Source organism: Halichoerus grypus, chromosome 5 (assembly GCF_964656455.1).
Source record: "Halichoerus grypus chromosome 5, mHalGry1.hap1.1, whole genome shotgun sequence".
Lineage (NCBI taxonomy): Eukaryota > Metazoa > Chordata > Mammalia > Carnivora > Phocidae > Halichoerus > Halichoerus grypus.
The window spans coordinates 119,536,741-119,560,480 of record NC_135716.1 but is presented as its reverse complement, the minus strand read 5'-3'; the positions used below and the strand labels follow the sequence as shown (position 1 = coordinate 119,560,480).

The window sequence follows — 23,740 nt, the reverse complement described above, 5'->3', positions numbered from 1 at the left end:
TTTATAATGGCACTAGAGATAAGTTAGGCCAAACAATGAAACAGAGTAGAAGGAAAATAAATAGATTCAAATATGATTGGCTTAACATTAAGGTAATGATGCTATTTCAAATTAGTGGGGAAGGCAGGGATAATTCTATAAATCACGTGAGGTAAAAGTAAAGCTGGATCCTCACCTCATCCCTCAAAACAAAATAAATTTTGATGGAGCAAAGGTTTAAACTAAGCATAAAAGACCTAGAAAGAAAGCACTGTGAATTTATTCATATTAGTGAAATAAGAAAGGCCTTTTTAAATTTAGACATAAAATCTAGAAGATTTAAAGAAAAAAAAGATAGTATCAACCACATAAAAATAAAACATATATTTAAAAAATTACCCTAAATGAAATCAAAAGACCAACAGCAGACTGGAAAACAATTTTTTAACATGTATAACAGACACAAAGTAAATTTTCTAAATTCTCAAAATGGATGTATAAAATCTTAAAGAGGTATCAAGAGCTACAAACAGGCAGTGTACAGGAAAACAATTACAAATGTGCAATAAATATGTGATGCAATACTGAGCCTCAATCATAATGATACAAAATCATTCATTCATTCAGCAAAAGTTATCAAGCACCTCTTCTATATGTTGGGAAAACAGCCATTTACAAAATAAACACAAATCTCAGCCCTAATGGAGTTTATATTTCAATAAGCAAACTATAGACAATATAAATGAGTAGACAAAATAAATGATTAGAACATAGTTTATTTGATAAGGATTGAGTGCTGTGAAGAAAATAAAGCAGAGAAAAGAGAATGTGAGCTCTAAGAGAAAAGGGGAAGATTTCAATTTTAAACATGGCAGCCAGAGATGGCCTCCAATAAAGATAACAATGTAGTACTAAATTTCACAATTTCACATCCAACAGAAATATGTGTGTGCAGCAAAAAATATGTATGAGAGTGTTTATAGAATCATTATTTGTAATAGCAAACAACTTGAAACAACTTTATCGAGCATATCAACACTAGAATAAAGAAAAATTTTAGTATATTCACGTGGTAGAATTATATACAACAATGAATCTGAATATACTGCAGTTATAATAAAGCAACGTGTTGGAACCTCAACATAATGATAAGAGAAAAAAGTCATATAAGAAAACCTCCATTATGCGGTTCCATTTATATCAAGTTTGAAGATAGGCAAAACTGATATAGGTTTAGAAGTTAGGATGGTGGTTACCTTTGGGGAAGAGAATGCATGGGGATGTCTTTAAGAGTACCGGGAATGTTCCATTTCTTAGCCTGAGTAGTGAACACAGTTGTCTTCTCAGGGGGTAATTCATGGAGCTGTTCATGACAACTTGGAACAGAGCCCATTTTCAACCTATGTTAAGTCTGTGGAATAAACAAACAAACAAAAAAATCTTCCTGCTTTAAGTCACTGAGATTTTAGATTGTTACTGCAGCAAAACCCTGCCTATCCTGACTAGCATACTATATAAACATTCCTAATCTTTTCCTAACATATCAGCAAGTAATTTGTACAATTTAATTCTGTTGATTTTCATAATTATTCTAAAATTGTGATCTGTTTCTTCATAACTGCTATTATCTATTTTCTTATATTGTGAATCTCTTCGTTGGTTCCACATGTTTATCTCAGAAGTATACATCTCTAAACAGAGAATATCCTTGTCCCCCTTCGCTATATGCCTGGCTATACTTAGAATTTTCAAACATGCTAACAAAACTGGTAGATCTAAATTCTATTAATAATTAAGTTATGCAACAACCTGAGAGGAGAGAGTCCAAGTTGAATACAGTCCCAGCAGATGAACATTTTCTCGGCTCATTTCCTATGTTTAGTAAAGCTACTTCATCAATGGTCAATTTTTGGTATCCAGTTTCTGTTTGGCTGGAATAGGTTCACTCTGTGTCTGTAGCCAGTTCCCTACCTGTCACCCACCACATAAGAGAGAAGCCCATGTTACCTTGCTTCCCTGCTGAGATGTGTGCTTTGTAAGACTCCCAGGCAAAATTGAAGCCTTTTGGTATTGCTGCTTTTATTTTTGTCATATTTATAAAGCTATGTGTGAATAAATCAATAATGAGTTCAGCCTATCATAATTTCTATACCTCCCCATCCCATACCTATTCAAACTCTTAGTCTCACTCCCCAGGAGCAAGCTGTTTTACTTTCTGTTACCTTCAAAACACTAAATAATATACTTCTATCTCTGTTTCAATTTAAATATTCCAAATGAGTATTGATTTCCTAAAATTAAAAATAGTTTTCCTTAGTAAACATTTAACCTCCCCTCCTTTGCTTCTCAGTGCTATCAGTAGCATTTGTGTGTGTGTGTGTGTGTGTGTGTGTGTGTGTGTGTGTGTGTGTGTGATTCTTCTGTTGGCTATTAGATTTTATTTAGTATTTTATTTTTTTTTTTTATTTTTTTTTTTTTAGAGCTTACAAAACATAATTTTATTTAAATTTGTGTACAGATAAAAATTTACCAAAATTTAAACAAAGACCTAATTCAAATTCCTTCCCACCACAAAAATGGACATTATGAGAAAAAGCCACATTCTCTCAATTACGTTCTCCCCAGCAGGTAGATTCTGGAGGGAAAAGGATGGGGAGAAAAACTACCGACACAACATAATTTGATCTTCAGCACTGTCTCGTCTTGAAATGACTTAATTATGGAGATTTCCATAAGAATCAGCATTCTTCGGTTTTGACATTGAAACAGAACCTTCTATGCCAAAATCACAAATAAGGCTTCCGGCTTTATTTTTAGTGTGAGGTAAACAGTATATTCAATATTAAGGCAAACGGTAGAATACAAGTGTGGGATATTAATGTGGATCCATGTTTTGGAACATCCAGGGATTTCCTAAGCCTGTTGGAATCAGAAACTTGTAGAAGCTGTTGCAATGTGCAACAGTTCTGAATGTCTTAGCTGGACCTTTTTGACAATCTGTCAAATGGAACCTTGTTTGAGTTTTTTACAGCATGTATTTTTTTTTTTTAATTAGAAGTTGTAAAATTATTGTAAATGAACCAGGCTCTGATCTCAAATTCTGTGTATATATACACACTGTTTGGCCAAATAGACTGCTCCTCCAAAGTTGGCAAAACAATGCCTACTGAGCAGGCTTACCATGATGGAAAAGTGTGAGAACAGGACATTAATAAAGATTCTAAGTGAAATCAGATTATTTAGGCTGTCTAGCTGTCTTATTCAAGAAAATGCAGATTTAAGATCTTAGGTACAGTGATTCATCCCCTGGCTCATCCCTTCTCTCTTTTTTCCCAATGGGATAATCATTTCCTTCACAGTGATGAGAGAAACGTTACTTTTTATGGCAAAATGGACTTCTTCCTCCAAGGGATCAGGACAAAGCTATCACTTCTTAGCCACGCTGGCCACCGACTTCTTGGCTGCGTCCTCCAGGTCGACGGCCGAAGTAATGGGGAGTCCGCTGTTACTGAGAATGTTCTGGGCCTCGTGGACATTGGTTCCTTCCAGCCGGACCACCAGGGGCACCTTGAGTTCCAGCTCTCGACAGGCTTTGGTGATCCCATTGGCAATGATGGCACAGTTGACAATTCCACCAAAAATATTGACAAGGATGGCTTCCACCTTAGGATCGGCTGTGAGCAGTTTGAAAGCTTGATATACTTGAGCTTCCTTTACACCACCACCAAGATCCAAAAAGTTGGCTGGCTTCCCACCATTCAGGAAGATGATGTCACAAGTAGCCATGGCAAGTCCAGCACCATTCACAAAGCAGGCAATGTTCCCATCCAGTCCTATATATTTTAGATCATATTTGGCAGCTTCGTTTTCAATGGGCTCATTCTCTGATTTGTCGTCCATAGCAAATATGTCCTTTTGTCGGAATTCTGCATTGTCATCAAAGTTTATCTTTGCATCAAAACAGACAACTTGTCCTTCTGGGGTTTCACCAAAGGGATTCACTTCCACCTGAGTAGCATCAATTTTCAGGAAGAGATTGTACAGCTTCTTAATTTGATCTGCAGCCTGGTTTTTCAAAGGCCCAAGGAAGCCGAGATTTTCTGCCATCCGCTGAGCTTGGCTGTCCTTTATCCCTTCCATAATGTCGATTTGCTCCTTAAAAATAAGTTCTGGATTCGAAGCTGCCACCTCTTCAATGTCAACGCCCCCCTGAGGGCTGCCCACCAGTACGGGGCCATTGCAGGACCGGTCCATCAGAATGGCCAGGTAGGTTTCTCTGGAAATGTCCAAGGCTTCAGCAACCATCACCTTGTTAACTTTCACACCTTCTTTTGGAGTTTGTTTTGTGGCTAGATTATACCCAATCATCTGTTTAGCCAGCTGTCCCACGACTTGAGGGTCTTTTGTTAAATGTACACCTCCCTTCAAACCGCTACTGAAGACACCTTTTCCTCTTCCTCCAGCTAAGATCTGGGCTTTTAAAACAAATTCTTTTGCATTTAGTTTCTTAGCAGCCTCCAGAGCTTCCTTTGCCGTGTCTGCTACAAAGAATCTTTGAACTCTGACTCCGTGGTCAGACATCAGTTTCTTGCTCTGGTATTCCTGCAGGTTCAGCCATCTTCGGGGGGTTAACTGAACTGCCTGGGACCTGGCCGCCAGCAGCGGGGGCCGGAGCACCAGGTCTCGCAGAAGTTTCCGGGCCTGCGCTGCTGCAGGGGACGCCATCTTAAACAGGAAACCCGGCGCGGGGAATTTATTTAGTATTTTAAATATTAGTGCTCCTCTATTCCCTTTCATAATTCCTCTGCTCTTCCACATCCCAGGCTGTGTGCTATTATTTTACATTTGTACTGGAATTTTGTTAGTATTTACATTCTAAGTTCTGCATTTACAACTAAGTCTTACACAATTTATCCATGGGCTGACTAAAGCTGAAAACCATTCAGACATTATCATATTATTATGAATAAGCACTAGGATTACATTCTTTTTCCTATGTAAACAATACCATAACTCCTGAGCCACTTAGAAGAGAATATTAGGAGCATCAAGACAAAGATGAATTCTCTTATATTCCAACAATTACTTGAAATCAATTGTTTATATACAACTTATTTTTTTCCTGGAATTTTACATTGTTTTTCCTTTTATCTTGAATAATATGCTGTATCTTGTTCTCAAGTTTGTTCCATCCCCTTAATCACACAATTCCTTTTAAGACTTTTGCCTTCAGAGACCACTCTCATAGAGCCCACCATCCTTCTACTGCATTCTAAAACAGCGACTTATAGACCTGATAGACCACTGTAGTTCTGAGGTTTTTTCTTTATTGCTCTTTGTTTCCTTGTTCTTATGTCTTTTTTCTTTCTTAATCTACTCGCTCATTTATCGGGAGTACAAACTCAGCTAACTTTGCAGAATGAGATTTGGGAGGTGTGGCTGCTCATTAGATGGTGTGGGACCTAGTGACCTCAACATCCATCCTCCTTTTCTCACTTAGGAGCAGAGTCCCAATTTATTTTTTAGCCTGCAAAATGCACAAATGAAAGATTCTACCCTGCAGCTAGGTAATTCTAATAATTTAAGGCAGCACTGTGTGCAACTTCAGGGAACACCCCTTAGATGGATGAAATAGCTGGCAAGAACTCTGTAGATACACATGCACCTACTTCTAACCAGAATGCAGAAGTGATGGGAGGAACTCCAGCAGTTATCTAAAACATGAGGTAATCCTGAGAATTGAAGCCATGCACCAAGAATAGCACAACAAAAAGAGGGGAATCTATGTCCTCGTTGATGTCATAGAACTGCTATACTAGCCATGTTACAATATATTGTACTTACAAATATGGATCCTGGCTACAAATACATTTGACGGACAGAAAAACATATTCCATTTGAGCAACTGTTATTTCTGATCTCAGTTGCTAACTACTGAATACAATTATGTATTGAAAATCATAGTGGGGCGCCTGGGTGGCTCAGTCGTTAAGCGTCTGCCTTCGGCTCAGGTCATGATCCCAGGGTCCTGGGATCGAGCCCCACATCGGGCTCCCCGCTCAGCGGGAAGCCTGCTTCTCCCTCTCCCACTCCCCCTGCTTGTGTTCCCTCTCTCGCTGTGTCTCTGTCAAATAAATAAATAAAATCTTAAAAAAAAAAAAAGAAAATCATAGATTTCTAGGCTCTTAAATACCTATAAATATCTTAATTTTATCATACTTGGTTGTAATTTATTGTGACTCTAGAGTTTAAGGATAAAACATATTCCTTCAATGCTGTGGGCATTGTAGGCATCTCTTTTTTCTTTCTGAAAAATTTTAGAATGCTTTAGTTTTTCTTAATATTCTAAGACTTTACAAGAATGTGTCTGGATGTGAGCTTGTTTGATCTTTCATTCTTTTATTTTTGTGAATAGAAGTGCACCATCTTGAACCAGATGTAGTTTTTTGTTTGTTTGTTTTTTCAGATTCAGTTTTTAAATGGAGATGATTCATGCTGGTAAAATAGAATACAAGTGGCATAGTCCCTTTGTATTTCCCTTATCTCCAGCCTTCTCTTTTCGTCAATAAAGTTTTCATTCTATGTATTAAAAACCCAACAAAATGTTATTGACTCACTTAATTGAAATATCTCAGTTAGTCAAACTTCAGGCATGGCTCTCTTCCAGGCTTAGATGTTGTCAGGCCTCATCTCTTCGTCTGTTGGATCAGTTTTCTTTTTGGCTTTTCTCTTATGGTGGTGTCCAGCAGCTCCAGGCTTATATTGACCCACCACTAAGTCTAGAAGAGAGTTTCCCAGAATTTAGTCATATCTGTTTGGCTTAGTTATCTACCATTCCTCTTAAAATCGCTGGCATACTTTGTAGTATATAGGCTTTGGACATGAACCTATCTCTGAACCAATCAGAGCAGCCAAAGGGATACAGTACTCTGGTTGCCCACTCTAGAACCAAGAGTGGTGTGGCAGATTGCTAGTTTCACCAAAAATCCATTGTCCATTTCTTACCTTATAAAAACAACCCTTGGATTTTAGTTAGCCTCATGGCTTAATTTTCCAGCCTCTGTTACAGCTAGATGTATGCTTGTGGCTGTGTTCTGATCAACAGCAAGTAAGAAGTGGTACATGCCCCTTCAGAAAAGTGAACTTAATGGGACAGGATGGTAGATTGACAGAAATGATGGAGCTTAGAGCTGTAACATTACAGCCCTGATTTTTTTTTTTTCAGTCTTACTTTGCATGAAAAAATAAATTTCAACCTTGTTTTAACTGTTATCTTGGGTTTTCATCATTAGCAGCTAAATCCAACCCTTTTTAATACAGATACGTCAGCACCATCCCAACCACATGAACTAACAATGGATATAAGTGGTCCACTGAAAAATTAGAACTGCTAAATTTATTCTAAAAGTATAGGAAATTGGGACACTTGGGTGGCTTAGTCAGTTAAGAGTCTGCCTTTGGCTCAGGTCATGATCTCAGTGTCCTGGGATCAAGTCCCACATCGGGCTCCTTGCTCAGCAGGGAGCCTGCTTCTCCCTCTCTCTCTGCCTGCCGCTCCCCCTGCTTGTGCTCGCTTTCTCTCACAAATAAATAAATAAAATCTTAAGAAAATAAAAGTATAGGAAATTATCTCTGGTGAAGTAAATACAGAAGATGAGTATGCAGGGAATACAGACAGGATTAACTAGTGGTGAAGCAGTTGGTTTATAGTAGGATGCTCCAGCATTTAGTTGTCCCCACCTGCGTACACTTAGATGTTCCCTAAAGGGTCCTCTATGAGGAAGGCAACCTTCTCTAGTTTTCAGTATAGATGCCAGCATTTCTCTACTTCAGTACTGTTTGTCATTATAAATTTAATTTCAGCCCATACCCTCAACCCTTACCTGGAAGCCTACAAAACATTTTCCCATAAACTTTTATAAAGCAATTCGATTAATAAAACCAATTGTACTGTTTAAAATAAAAGCCTTTAGAAGCCTGTCAGCTATTTTGATATATGTAATATTTGAAGGAACTTCTTTCCTTTTTAGTTTCTTTAATGTATAATTAATTCTCTTAAAAGTGTTCAGATTTTGGGAAAAAGAAGCTACATTTTTAAAAAAATACGTCTATTTAGAAAACCAGAGTAAAATTTTTTCACTAGTTTCACATTTATCTTTTTCAAAGGATATGTGTTTGCCTTATTATGATAAATCCTGAAACTAAATTTTATATATATATATATATGTCTTATAAGGACAAACCTGTAAATAGACCAGCACTGACAATAAAGAAAGCAAAGATTTACAACCAGCGCTTTTGTTCACCATCTGCGTGACCATGTAAGAGTTACTAGAGAACCCAAGGTGCTTCACATCCCTGTCATCTTTTGTCATAGCCAGAATCAAACTCTTCCGGCCATTGGTCCTCATCCATGAGCATAACACTCATACTACTCTGAGCTTCCTCTCTTCGAACCTCACATCAGTATGCTGTTCTTTTGAGATCTCTATTCTAAAGCAGATAAATTCTCTCATATTCTCAGTTTTCACAGGTTTTCCCGTTCACCTTCTCACCTTGATCCTACTTCACTCTTCCCATAACTAGGTCATCTTTCCCCATGACACACACATCTCTTCCCTTATTCTACAACATTTGTTTTTGAACTCATGGATACATGATTGGATCCCTGATTCTCTTCTCATCGTTCAGTCACTCTGTTCTCTTCTTCGTTGTTTTAGCTTAACACCCATGGCCCATTACCCTGCTCAATACACAGGTATCTAATCAATACACATGCATCCTCTAATGTTTCATTAAACTACCCTGGAACACACCATTTTTCAACACATTACTTTCTCTGATCTGTTCTCCTTAATATTGTCCAGAGGCTTCTTTCTAGAGTGCATATATGTGAATGTCCCTCCTGTCTTAATTTTTTTCCAGTATTCTGCATGGTTTTTCAGTTAAAGTCCAAATAGCAAAAGCAGGCCTTTAATGGTCTTGCTCCTGCTTTCCTTCCCATGCATCCCTCACTGTTTCCCCCAATACAGATTCCATGTCTGACCTTGCCACATGAACAACTAATCTCACTCCCTGAACCTGTCTTGTTCTCTTCAACTTCAGGCCATTGTTCATGGATCTCTGCCTAGAATATTAATACACCTCCACCTTGTCCAAACTTCAGCTTAGAACTGGTTCCTTTTGCCATTTCTGTCACTTCTCCCTTCTTCTCACCCTTTACTCTGGAATAAAATCCCTTCCATAGCACCTTATCTCACCTTTTTCTAACACCAGTCACACCTGATTTAATTGTTTATTATGGTCACTCCTCCCCACCTCCTAGTAATCGGTAAGTTCCTTGATGGCAAAATTTATATGCATTTTCCTCTTGTTTAGTATAGTGCTCAATAAACATACAAGGAGCGAATTAATCCCGTGTCTCTCAGCTTTTGTTCTCTGCATGGTCCGATTCTCCCAGATGAAACAGTCAATGTTTTGGATTAGTTTCTTGCATTTTACTGTCACTTTCCAAATAAGTCTGGGTCATGGAAGATTTACTTAATGCAGGAAATGAATAGAATAAATGTGTACATAGATTGCATGCCATGGTAATTAAATCATTAGTGCTGAACACTAGTATTTAGACTAGAGCACGTTAACGTATGTTTTTATTTGTCAGAAGCAATAAGTAAAGATGAAACCTAGTAATTATAGACTATGAATAAAAAGGAGTTTTCCGGGTGGTCTTGTATAAGTCTTAAAGAAAGGAAAGCAAAAGGCAAATGTTCACCAGTATTTCTCCTGACTTCTTTATTAAATATAATAGTGACCTTCTGATATTCTGTGCTGCTTTCAAAAATCGAACTGGTAGTATTTTTGTATGTGTAATACTGTTGTCTCGGATATTCATCAGCGGTCTTGTTCACTTCTGTTGACTCTCTCTTCTATGTTCTCATCCTTGTCCTTCTCTGCTTTCTAATTACCTGTTCCCCACTCTGATATCCTCAGCCAACCTCTCTCATCCTCTCTTTCCCAGTCACCTCCTACAAGCCATTGACCTTCTGCCATCCCCCTTTGCCCCTCCTCCACCAAATAATACTAGATTGATGTGGTGAAGTGTTTGTGTGGAAATGTAATACATAGTTACTTTCACTTTTTTTTAAATGTGTAAGTCGTTAACCTGTTTGTTACAAAAGTACCAATATTGCTAGTGATATTTTAGTATTGCATGAAAAAAATAGCAAAATATTTAGTGTTGTCATTTTTTTCTCTGGTATTAAAATCAACAACCCTATCCAAAGGACAGGCATTGTTATGTCTATAGAGGTGTACTCTATTGTGGGATTGAGTAGCCACTCATTCTTTCCTACAGCCAGACATGAGCATCCCACCACATCCATATTTACCAAGCAGATACCTGGTTACTAATGCAGTTGATTGGATATTCAATATAAAAATACCCTTTTATAGTGATGGAAATATTCTTGCCCCTGTTTAGGACATCCTTCAGTAATTAACAAATTAGCATTTTTATTTTTAAAATAAAGGGCATTTGTTTGATATTTCAGCTCCTTGTGGGTGAGGAGAAAAATTATCATGTGAACCATGTAACAGGCAATAGAGGAACTTCTTCATCTGGGGCATTGAATTGCTCTAGTACAACACTCTTGGACTCTGCATATTACAAGAATAGTATTCCCAGTAGACACGAATGGGTGAATTTAGGGTACAAGAATCTAAACCTAACCTCCTCTTAACCATCCTAAACCTAATCCTACTGAGAAAATGAGAGACTTTTCCCTTCCTACATCTCTAAAATACGGCTTCCTCTTGATAGCTGGAAAGGCTATGACTCCGCTTGACTGCATATTATCACTTGGCTTTGAGGATCACCAAAGCTCAGGGTGTAGAGAACGTGGAGTGTAAACTCCATCCACTCACTGCATAGACACAGTTTTCTCCTGGCCTGCTCAGTGATTTAACAATTTCTGGCTCAATACATTATAAATCACACATGACATCTCTTCTAAGACTGCAGTATCAGGGTGTGAGTTTGGGCCTCGGAGGAGAGTTGTGAGGAGAGCAAAAAGTTGTGAGCTGTGGACCTGAACAGCTGCTTGGTGGTGGCAACGGCAGCTGTTACAAAGAAATGCCTTTCCCCCCAATGTGCTTCTCTTGCTCTCTTGTCCCCTTTCTTGTCAATAGCCAGTCAACATTTATTGATTGTGCAGAAGCTAAGGGCTAATTCTTCTGGGTAAGCTTATCCATCTGCCCCGTTTCTTTTGGCTTACATTGTCTCTCCAGGGTTTTATTTTGTTTTTATAAACATCTTTCTATCTGCCTGCTCCTTCTCACCATATGGCAATTCTGATATATATCTTTTTTGTTGGAGGAGGAATGTGAGACAACAGGAGAGAAGAGGTCCCTAATGGAAAAAAAAAAAAAATTTAGAACACTTATCAGAGGAGTGTATAGTTTAATAAGGGCTGCTTTCTTCAGCATGATTTTAATCACATTACGATTAAACATTTTCTCCCCAAAACAAGGAAGACTGATTTCCATGAATACAAATGTTGTCTATAACCAATGTCTCCAGTTCTCTCTTACCAGTCAAGGTGAAGCCATTCAATCAGGCATCTTCTCACACTACTCTAATAAAATTATTTTTGCCTAAATCACAAATGACCTCCACATCACAAATCTAAAGAGTATTTTTCAATTCTCATCTTACTAGATTTCTCAGTAGCATTCAGGTCATTCAGGAGTATTCAGTCTTTCATGAAATATCACATGGATCCCATGACTTCACCCTCCTAGATTCCACCCCCCTACTCTGTGATCAGCCCTTCTCATTCTCTTTCCATAGCATCATTGAGTCCAACTTCACGTCCCAGAGCGTCTCCCTCACTGAACTCTTCTCTAGTTACACCTGTCTCTAACTGAGCTCATCCAGCATCACAGCTTTAAATACCATCTATTTGCTTACAATTCCCCAAATAGCTAAGATTCTTATTTTTGAGCACCAGACTTTTCTATCAGACTGCTTTCTTGACAGCTCCTGTGGTTTTAACTTGAATAAAACCAAACTCAAACAACCCCAACAACCTTTACTCACTCAGCTTTCTCATTTAGGGGGAACTATCAAAAACATAGGAGTCCTTCTTGACTTATTTTCCTTCGATCCCTATATGAAAACTTCAGTCGTAAGTCACTATTGCCTCCTATGTGCATCACATATTCACTTTTTCTCCCCCATTGTTTGCTGTTACCACTCTAGTGTATACACTATTTTCTCGGGATTAGAATATGGCAGTAGTTAACTAAATTGTCTCTGCCATGCTTACCCTCTCCATTTTGTTATTTAGGAAGCATCTATAATGAGCTTTTACATTTTAAACCCTGAGGATGTCACTCTCTGGCTCATAACCCTTCAGAAGTCTCCTACTGCACTTTTAATAAAATCCACTGTTCTTAGTTCACCTCCAAGCTCCTGAGGGATCCAGCCCTCCTGACCTCATTCTTACCTTGTGGCTGGCTCCAGCAGACTTGCTTGCCATTCTTCATACGTGCTCTTTCCTCCACCTGGAAGCTTCTCCCCTCAACTCTTCACATTTAGGCTTCTTCTCATCCTCCATGTGCCATCTTAAATGCCAATTCCCCAGAGGGGTTGTTCTTGGCAATCCCATGTAAATCAGTTTCTCACCCACCCCATTTTAGTCTTTATCATTTTATCCTATTCTTTTCCTTCATAGAACTCTTCACAATGTGTGTGTGTGTTTGTGTGCTCTCTTGTTTAAGGCCTGACTAGCAACTAACATGCATTCAACCTTGCAGTGGAAGTTTTTGTTTGTTTTGTGACAAAAAGGGAAAAAATGTAGTTTAGGGTACATTCATTAATTTATTCCTCATCATCAGTTAACTGTAAGACATTACGTCAATAATGCTAGTGATAATTTTAATAATGACAATAAAAACACCAATAATAATAGCAAACACTTATATAGGTCTTACATGTGCTGAGCACTACTGTAAGCACTCTTAGCCTATTACCTCCTTCAATGTGCATATGAAGTAGGTATTAGTCTCCCACTACTGCTGACAAGGAAACCAAGGCACATGAAGCTGAAGTGACTTGTTGAAGGCCATCATGCTGTTAAGTCGAAGACCCTGTTTTTAATCTGACACTTGAGCTCTAGAACCTGGGGCTCTTAAGTACTACCCAAAACTGCAAGTGACTATAGGACTATAAACTGAAGGAGTTAATGAAAAATTGATTTTGCTTTCATGGAGCTTATAGTTTGTTGTGTTCTCTTTAAACCCAGCAATAAGAATACTTGCTTCCATTTTTAAATACAGTGGAGACTTTGTCTATATTATGTCATACATTCAATACTATTTTTGCGTCTGTTGGTAATTTCTTATTGATTGCATAGTTAATATAATTTTACATTTATGATGCCCAAGACCGCTTCTTATTTTCAAACTACATTAAAATAATAAAGAACATATACCATAATAAGCATTTCTAGAGAATTTAATACTTTCATTATTAATTTAATCCTATAAGAAGATGATATATGTTTCATTTAAGGTTTTAATTATCTGGAGAAAAAAATCCTTATATTTCATTATTCCAAAGACATATGAGGCAGTTTTTACCACATGAGAACCTAAGTCTCCTCTAAGAATCAGTAAGGAAGAGATTGTTTCCTGGGTCTGCATAATGCATGGCTAAATTATTATTCATAAAATCATTCAGGAAAACCTCATGTGTGACTGTATGAGCATGTAGACTGTAAAATAACAAATATGACTCTATTTCATAGGCTAACAGGACTAGTCCATTCTGCAATTTAACCTAGGACATTAGATAGATTTGAGTCTTTTGGACCTAAGAAAGACGATGCATTAAAACCCCTGTAAGCTACCCTTCAGACATTTAAATATGGCATCCCTGTCATCTGTTAGAGTAGATGTAACTATAATTCCCCAGCTGCAGTAAACATTTAAATATGTGGTTTTCTGCTCCCAGAGGTTTTCCAAGCTGCTCTGCCAAATCTGTTAATGTAGAAAAATGAAGTCAAGAAGAAAAACTTAAAAGACCTGAAAGCAAGTCTGAGATGGAGGAGAGAAGACAGGAGTAAGAATGGGAGTGATTAAGGATCCATTTATCATCATCCACAAAACTGGAGTCTTCCCATACAAGGAAATAGAATGGAAAAGCTCCTTAAATTGGGAAAAATATGCTAGTCATTATACAAAGATCCCAAGAGAAGAGATTTTATTTTATTTTATTATTTTTTTTTTTTTTTATTTTTTTTAAAGATTTTATTTATTTGACAGAGAGAGACACAGCGAGAGAGGGAACACAAGCAGGGGGAGTGGGAGAGGGAGAAGCAGGTTTCCCGCGGAGCGGGGAGCCCGACGCGGGGCTCGATCCCAGGACCCTGGGATCATGACCTGGGCCGAAGGCAGACGCTTAACGACTGAGCCACCCAGGCGCCCCGAGAAGAGATTTTACATATTGACACTGCTTCTTCACAATACCACCCCTTTCTTCCAGTGATTAATATTAGAAAGATGTATTTTTAAAGCTCAGAGAAGTTCTTGGGAATACAGAGATATTCAAAGATAAGTTGTGATTGGTGAAGAGAACATTGGCTAAGTATTAATTAATATTAGTTTCTTTGAAAAGTCTTGGTTGTGGCTGTACCAGTCTCCCTGCACAATTAACATGATCAGTTTATCTTATATGAGGCCAAACATTAACCTCCTGTATGATTCCCCGTGTCTGACCCCACCTACCCACTGCTACTGAGGAAATTTAATTCCTATTCCTTACAGTGAAAAGAGCTCATGAGTCAGACTCAGAAGCTGTAGTTTTCAATCCCATCACTGCTCCTTTTAACTGTTTGGTTTGGGCTGAGCACTTAATTTCATGAGGCATCCATTTTCTTACTTGGAAAATGGTCTACTTCCTTCACAGAAGAGTATCTGAAATATCTGAAAGCACAGACATTTGGTAGGCCCGCAAAACACGTTATCATTTCTTTCTCCCTTTTTTTCCTCCAAACCTTGGAAACAATTCTGGTCTTAGAGTAGTAAACATTAAGGAGAGTGATGTATTTTTATAGCACTTTCCATCCAATCATTGTGAGTGCTGCTTTACTTACAGTTTCCCATTTAATTATTAAAATAACCACTAAAGTAGTTATTACTTTTTCTAAGTTATATATCATAAGAGTAAAACTCAAACAGTTTTACTAACCATGCCATTTATTTATCTAACAGTATTTGCTGAGTGTTTACTGTATTCTAGGCATTAAGCTAAGGACCACAGACACAAAAATGATTGTGGTAGGGTTCTGCCCTCCATGCAGTTACAACTTGGAAGAGAGAAAGGCAACACACAACATTAATACACTCTATTAGTTGCCAAGGCAGTAGAAGCAAAACCTTCTGGCTCTTCGACTACAGAAGCCTGACTCTCAGGTTCAGTAATGGGAAGTCAACCTCACTCTCACCCACTTTTATAGTATAACTGGGATCTTATGTTTTTTCCCCTGGAACTCACCCCACAGTTAGAGATTTATCTTCTCAGGATAATGTATCTTCCTAAACCACAGTGCCACACTTTCCCTAGAGCCCATCACCTGGTTTTGTCTCTTTCCTTGGACTGATCCACTCAATGCAAATAGACATCGAGAACTTTCTATATGCCAGACTTTATGCTATATGCTGAGGATGAAATATTTACATAAGGATAAAAGAGAATAAAAATATATCTTTAACTGCTGCTCTTGAGAAGGTTAGAATATAATAAGGGAAGACTCTCATTGAACAGAAAAGAGTAAAATACTATAGATGCTAGGATAGACATCTGCAAAAGATAGAAGTGAAATGCAAATAAAGCATGTTCTACATTATGTGCTTGGTATCAGGGTGGGTTAAGGTAAAAAATAAAGGGTTCAGTTTCAATATGTTGTAAATGAGTGGATTGTGGCACAGGGAAGGGCCATCCGCAGGAGGATATGTTTAGACCTTGAGCTTAGGGGAAACATTTTGCTTAAAGATATATCTCTTCAGAGTCAAATACATACAAATATAATATGAAGCCATGAAAGCTGGATTGCCCCAGAGAGAATGTCTAGAATGAAAAGAGAGAAGATCCAAAATATGGCAGAACTTGGAGGATCAGCAGAGTTAAGGAACAGGAAGGGGAAAACAAGGACATAGATGCCAGTCCTTGCAAAAGACATCCTCATCTATAATTGAGAAATAAGACTTCATCATTCCTTAGATCCTTGCAAGCAGCTATGTAACACAACCACATGCCAGAAAAGACTTGAATAAAATCTGTTCACAATACTGTCAAGAAAACCTACTGAATTGGCATTCCAATCAGGACATTTTTATAAGATTTTTAATTAAAGCAAGAATAAAATAAGAATAAAAAACAGATGAATGCAAAAGAAATGTCCTTCAAGAGATGAATAAAGAAAATGTGGTGTATATACACTGAAGTATTATTCATCCCTGAGAAAGAAAGAAATCCAGCCATTGTGATGACATGGATAAATCTTGAGGGCATTATATTAAGTGAAATAAGCCAGAGAAAGACAAATACTATATGCTATCACTTCTGTGGTGGTGGAATCTAAAAAACAAAACCAAAAACATACAAAAAATGAACAAACAAAATGCTGATTTTATAGAAAGAGAATACAATGGTGGTTGCCAGGGGCTAGGGGGAGGGACAAATGGGGAGCTGTAAGTCAAAGGGTACAAATTTTCAGTTATAAGAATAAATTCTGAAGACCTAGTGTACAACATGGTGACTATAGTTAATAGCATGATATTGTACACTTGAAAAATGGCTGAGAATAGATCTTAAGCACTGTCACTTGTACACAAAAAAGAGAGAGAACTATGTGAGGAGGTGATTATGCTGATTAGCTTGATCTTGGTAATCATTCCACAGTGTATATGTATATCAAATCATCACATTGAACACACATAAAATATATACAATTATATTTGTCAATTATTTCTCAACAAAGTTAAAAAAAAGGGAAAGAATGGAATAAACCCATGAACTCCAGACCTCAACTCATGTTTTAATTTTCCACAAAAGCCTTAGCTTATGTGTTAAATAGTGGTGTTTTATGTCAAGGTGATATCTTCAAAAGTTTTAGAAATATTACTAGATTCCCCTACCTACATAATTCAATAGCTGTTATCATTTTAGCACCTTCCTCATACAATTAACCTTTTTTTTTCTTTCAGGCCATCAACATTTTCTAATACTACAGTGTGCTGATCTGTTTAATTCTATTCTCAATTTATTTTGAATAAATATGCTAATCTTTAAAACAGATGCTTTGTATTTATCTTTCAGTAATTAGAACAAATCATCTAATAGCTATATATTTGCTATATATATATATAGCTATTAAATATATATATATATATATTTAATTTGGAAACATATTGCTAAGGGAAAAAATGTTCTTGTTTCAACTTTTTTATCAAGACCTTGCCTTTGAGAGAGAGTTATGGGAAAGAGGTTAGTAGGGGTTTTGAAGATTGCTTAATGCAGCAGTTCCTAGCCTGTGATACTCAGATAATAAGCACTAAGGGATAGTATTAGGGGAGAGTTGGGGTGAGACACAATTTGTGGTCAAAATAAGTTTGGAAAACTCTTTGTTAAATTATGTTAAAGATAGTTCTTTACTGTAGGACTTCTCAGAGCCTTCAAATGAGGTTTGTTTTCATGGCAAATACTTTAGGAAAAAATTGCTTTACACACACTGATCAAAAGACCAAAAGAGACAAATGACAGAACATGGTAGAAATCAACATGGATGTGACAAGGAGTGCCACGGCTAGGGACTGACTGCATTACTCAAGTCAGGAAAAATGAAAAGCAGGAATAGAATGAAAACCCTTGCTCAGGTGTACACCTGGAAAGAAAGAAAAAAGGAGGTGAAGGTAAATTTTTCTGCATCACAAAGAGAGCCTACCTCTGACTTACTGGAAAATTGCTACTTGCTTCACCAAAATTTCCCTTAGAGTCTGCTTCCTTTTCAAAGTAGAAGGACATGGTCTCTTGTTTGCCACTGTATCTCTATGTGTAGAACAGTGTCTATCACAGAGAAAGTGCTCAAAAATCATTTATCCAACAGAGCAAATAGTAAATCAATGGTTGTAGAACCATAAAAATAGTGAAAATTCCATTATTTGGAGACTTTCCAGTGGTTGGCCCACATGCAGAAACCAAGAGTTCCAGGTGTTTCCTAATCCTGTCTCTATTCTGAGAGATTACGCTTAAGGGGTTCCCCACAGGAAAAGTTTGCAAAGCCTTGGCAACTTGCCACTGCACATGAAGGCACAATCAAGGGTGGCTATTAATAGGAAAACAATACAATCTGAAGGGAGGCTGACTGTCCTTTGTGCAGTTTCTTCTTATTTATTAAAGAATGTTTATTATAAACCTAACCTCAAAACTTGGATTTTTACATTAATAACACCTCACATTTGTAAGATAATTTTCAAGTCTCTTCAAAATTAACTCTTTTAATCCTGAAAAAAAAAAAAAAAGTGACAAGTAGCCCATCGTAGGAAGAGGAAAATTAAAGTGGATCTGATGAATGATTTGCCCAGGGTCACAACATTATTTTATGGAAGAGCTAAGATTAGAACCTAACTAACTCTTCCATCTTTTCTTTCTTACAACACACAGAAGAGTAAACGCTAATTCCATCTGGTTTGAGAAATCCCCTGATTTGTAATGGAATGGAAACTTCCTTTTAAAAATAACCTCTATAGAAAAAATTTTTAAAAAAAGACGTCTACATGACTAATTCTCCTAAAATAATAGAACAATTATAAGACCACATAAAAATCATCTAAAAACCTGGGTGAAGAGAAGATCAAAGATGCTTATGTCAGGACAAGATAGAAGCCAAGTTTCAAAATTCAAAGCTTTTGTGAGCTCTAATCATTTAGCTTGCATTCATAAAATCTTTAACATTTTCTCTCTACTTTTTGATGTATAATATTCAATCGATTGTAATGGAATATAAGTGGATAGTACTTGAAATGGCCCCTGAGCATGAAAGTACACACCGTGGCACGAGCACAGCACTGCCGCGTAGAGGAAGGTGGGCCTTTTCCTGCCAGTCAGAGGCTTTTAGAGAAGAAAAGCGAACTGGCCCTGGGATTGGTGCCATTGTTATTCCTCTCAAAATAGAAGAATTTTGAATTTTCCTCTTTTCCATTCTGAAGTCAAAGGCAATGACTAGATTTACTGCTAGGAAGTCTATGAATGTTTCCTTTTCAATGGATTTATAAACTCCATTATGTTAATATCAGAAATATATAACAGGTATAAAAGGGATGAAGGATCCTGCTGTGACTTCCTAGGGAGGGACATTTTCCAGTTTATTGCGATTCTGAATTATTGGTGGGGCTAAAGCTTCATGACTGACCTTCTTCTTATGCTATTACCTAGTGCAGAGAGTTGGCATTAAAACTCCATGTGATTAAAAAATTCACAGGTCCTTTAAAATTGTACATTTTGACCGATAAAAAGAATACAAAAATATTCACAAACTACTTAGCTAGTGAATTGTGAGCTTTTAACAGGAAAAGAAAATCAAAGGCTGCTGTGTAACCACGTTCTCTCAACTTTTCTGGTGTATAGTTAGGAGATTAAATGTATCAAAGAGCAACTGAAGTGTGGTGGTCTTCAAACAGTTAAACAACAAGCTCCTGTGGAGAAAACACTTTGTTACAGCAAAATAGCTTTTAATCCTAAATTTTATAAATGGGTGGGGATGTGGGGGGAACTTTTGATGGCAAAAATGGGAAAAGACAGAAGAAAGAAAATTTAAGTAATAGCAGAGGGGGTACAAAGTAACACTCAGACTAGAAGATATTCATTTTCTACCCTTAAATGCAAGGAAAACCATAAAAATTTCTGCCATCTAAGCCCCAGAAAATTTTCACAAGGAATATCGGGTTTTTATAGAGAACAAAGATAGTCACATCTCCTAAATTTCCTTCCTTGAAACATTTATGTTTCAGCAATTAGGAATAGACATCGAAATAGTTTCTAAGTTGTGAATAGTTTAGGCAGAAACCATCTGCATTTATGTAACTGAACACTGAACCATTACTGAGAACATCCTGTAGAGAGTATATCTCCCTTGTCACAAAGAAATGATTGGTTCATCCTGTCCCACCGTGGGATCAAGAACTAGAACATTTAAATAAGAGAACATGCAGAGAAAGACAGTGGATGAAAAGGACAAGAACAGAAATATGGTCCAGTCAGTCACCAGAATAATGCGGATAGTAATTAACATTAAAAGTAATAGTAGCTGTTGGGCATATCATTTATAATTTCATGTATATGTGTGGTATTCCATAGTAGGTATTCTGTTCATCTTGAGTAATCCCTTGGTGCGTCTTTTTTAAAGCTCCTATTTGACAAAGGTTCTATCAACATTTATTAAAGAAAGGTGCTGTTTACTAAAGAAAGGGTAGATCTAGCCAACATGTGTTATTTTTATCCTGGTACCCTGAGTGAAAAATCACATAAGCATATCACCTGAAGAATGATGTGTAAACACAGTCTATTATTACTTGAGTGACTTCAGTCTAAGGTACTTTGGGAACTATAAAATGTCACAGATCCCTTCATCATAAAGGTGGTGTGCTACAGGCGAAATCATTCCTAGCTCTATGGGAGAAGTCTTGACTCCCAGTTCTTCCACTCATTGACCAGCTGTATCTCTATGGGAAGATCACTTGTAATCCGATACTTTTCTTATGTGTAAGAAGATAATTATTCTGTCTATCTTCTAGGACCATAGAGACTTAAATAATGCACATGACTATTATTATTTTTCTTATGAACAACATAAATAATAGTAATTCCTATTTCATAGCACTCGAAAATTGCCTTCAACTACTTGATCCCGTTCAATGCTCACAGCAACCATTTGGAGCAGATTCTCTTGTTCTCTTGTCTCCATTTTTTTTTTTTTTTTTTTTAAAGATTTTATTTATTTATTTGACAGAGGGAGACACAGCGAAAGAAGGAACACAAGCAAGGGGAGTGGGAGAGGGAGAAGCAGGCTTCCCGCGGAGCAGGGAGCCCGATGCGGGGCTCGATCCCAGGACCCTGGAATCATGACCTGAGCCGAAGGCAGACGCTTAACGACTGAGCCACCCAGGCGCCCCTACTTGTCTCCATTTTTCAGATGAGGAAATGAAGTCAAAGAGGTCAGCATGTATGTCATGTGATCAGGAAAATGAAGTGCCAGGACTAAAGTTCTGACTTTGGGATATTTTGTGCCACTATCTGCTACACCAAATCATTTCATCATAAATCTTCTCATTTCATTCTACTTTACAGAGTCAACAAGGGATGCTGGCCATTCCACATCTATTTGTGTAACTCTAGCAATGAGGAAATCCTCACCTTCTGAGGAAATCCATTCCATTGTTCAATACTCTCATTTTTAAGAAAGGTCTTTGCCTTGATCCAAAATCCACCTCTTCATAACCTCCATTTATTATTTCTCTATTTCTATCCTCTAAAAATGTGCAAAATAAGTTAAATTCTTCAGCTGGCTTTTTTTTTTTTTTTTTCACAATGGGTTTGCCGCCAGAACACAGGTATTGTGAAAACCACTGCTAAACCTAAACCAAAATGGGAAAGGAAAAGACTCATATCAACATTGTCATCATTGGACACACAGATTCGTACAAGTCTACCACTACTGGTTATCTGATTTACAAATGTGTGGGATAGATACAAAACTATTGAAAAATTTGAGAAGGAGGCTGCTGAGATGGGAAAGGGCTCCTTCAGCCTGGGTCTTGGATAAACCTGAAAGTTGAACATGAGCATGGTATCACGTGACATTGATATCTTCCTATGGAAATTTGAGACCAGGAAGTATTATGTGACCATCACTGAAGCCTCAGGACACAGAGACTTTATCAAAAACATGATTCCAGGCACATCTCAGGCTGACTGTGATTTCCCAATTGTTGCTGCTGGTGTTGGTGAATTTGAAGCAGGTAACTCCAAGAATGGACAGACCCGTGAGCAAGCCCTTCTGGCTTACACAGTGGGTGTAAAACAACTAATTGTTGGTGTTAACAAAATGGATTCCCCTGAGCCACCCTACAGCCAGAAGAGATACGAGGAAATCGTTAAGGAAGTCAGCACCTACATTAAGAAAATTGGCTACAACCCCTACACAGTAGCATTTGTGCCAATTTCTGGTTGGGATGGTGACAACATGCTGGAGCCAAGTGCTAATATGCCTTGGTTCAAGGGATGGAAAGTCACCCGTAAAGATGGGAATGCCAGTGGAACCACACTGTTTGAAGCTCTGGATTGCATTCTGCCACCAACTTGTCCAACTGGCAAGCCTTTGCATCTGCCTCTCCAGGATGTCTACAAAATTGGTGGTATTGGTACTGTGCCTGTGGGCCGAGTGGAGACTGGTGTTCTTAAACCTGGCATGGTGGTCACCTTTGCTCCAGTCAATGTTACAACTGAAGTGAAGTCTGTTGAAATGCACCAGGAAGCTTTGAGTGAGGCTCTTCCTGGGGACAGTGTGGGCTTCAGTGTCAAGAATGTATCTGTCAAAGATGTTCATTGTGGTGATGTGACTGATGACCGTAAAAATGACCCACCCATGGAAGCAGCTGGCTTCGGCTCAGGTGATTAACCTGAACCATCCAGGCCACATCAGTGCCTGATATGCACCTGTGCTGGATGGCCACACAGCTCACATTGCTTGCAAGTTTGTTGAGCTGAAGGGCTAGATTGTCGTTCTGGAAAAAAGCTGGAAGATGGTCCCAAGTTCTTGAAATCTGGTGATGCTGCCATCAATATGGTTCCTGGCAAGCCTATGTGTGTTGAGAGCTTCTCTGATTATCCTCCTCTGAGCTGTTTTGCTGTTTGTGACATGAGACAGATGGCTGCTGTGGGTGTCATCAAAGCAGTGGACAAAAAAGCAGCTGGAGCTGGCAAGGTCACCGAGTCTGCCCAGAAAGCTCGGAAGGCTAAATGAATATTATCCCCAGTACCTGCCACCCCAGTCTTATTCAGTGGTGGAAAAACAGTCTCAAAACTGTTTGTGTCAATTGACCATTTAAGTTTAATAGTAGAAGACTGGTTAATGATAACAATGCATTGTAAAACTTTCAGAAGGAAAGGAGAATGTTCTGTGGACCATTTGTGTGTGTGTGTGTGTGTGTGTGTGTGTGTGTGGCAGTTTTAAGTTATTAGTTTTTAAAATCAGTACTTTTTAATGGAAACAACTTGACCAAAAATCTGTCACAAAATTTTGAGACTCGTTAAAACAAATATCTAATGAGGAAAAAAATCCTTCAGCTGAATGACTTTCAAGTTACTCTATAGACTTTTCTATTTCTAGAAACTAATTCTTTCCAAAACACTCAATAGTTTTCAGTTCCTAGTCTCCTCATCATTATGATTTTCCTAACTCTATAAATATGCTATCAAAGACACCTTTTTTCTTGTGTCTAGTACAGTACTTAAAGTATTGAATTTGACTTTATATTTACTTTTCTATTTCTCCTATTAGGTTATGCACTTCTCTATGTGTGTAGGGAGGGAGGGAAGAGTATTGATAATCATATTTGTTTGTTTACCTGAGGAAACATACATAGACCTTGGTACATAAAAACCCTTCATCTATAGCATGTTAAACTGGTAAACTCAATATTA

At 37.7% G+C, this 23,740-nt stretch overlaps 1 protein-coding gene and 1 pseudogene across 1 annotated transcript; one reads left to right on the top strand and one right to left on the bottom strand.

The window, feature by feature from the left end:
* Positions 1–2,438: 2,438 nt before the first annotated feature.
* On the bottom strand, positions 2,439–4,724 carry LOC118534192 (succinate--CoA ligase [GDP-forming] subunit beta, mitochondrial). Its single transcript, XM_036089887.2, has one exon. The coding sequence runs from the start codon at positions 4,702–4,704 to the stop codon at positions 3,406–3,408; it is 1,299 nt and encodes a 432-aa protein (XP_035945780.1). The 5' UTR covers positions 4,705–4,724; the 3' UTR covers positions 2,439–3,405.
* Positions 4,725–21,682: 16,958 nt separating this feature from the next.
* Positions 21,683–23,060, top strand: LOC118534193 (elongation factor 1-alpha 1 pseudogene; annotated as a pseudogene).
* The last annotated feature ends 680 nt before the right edge of the window (positions 23,061–23,740 follow it).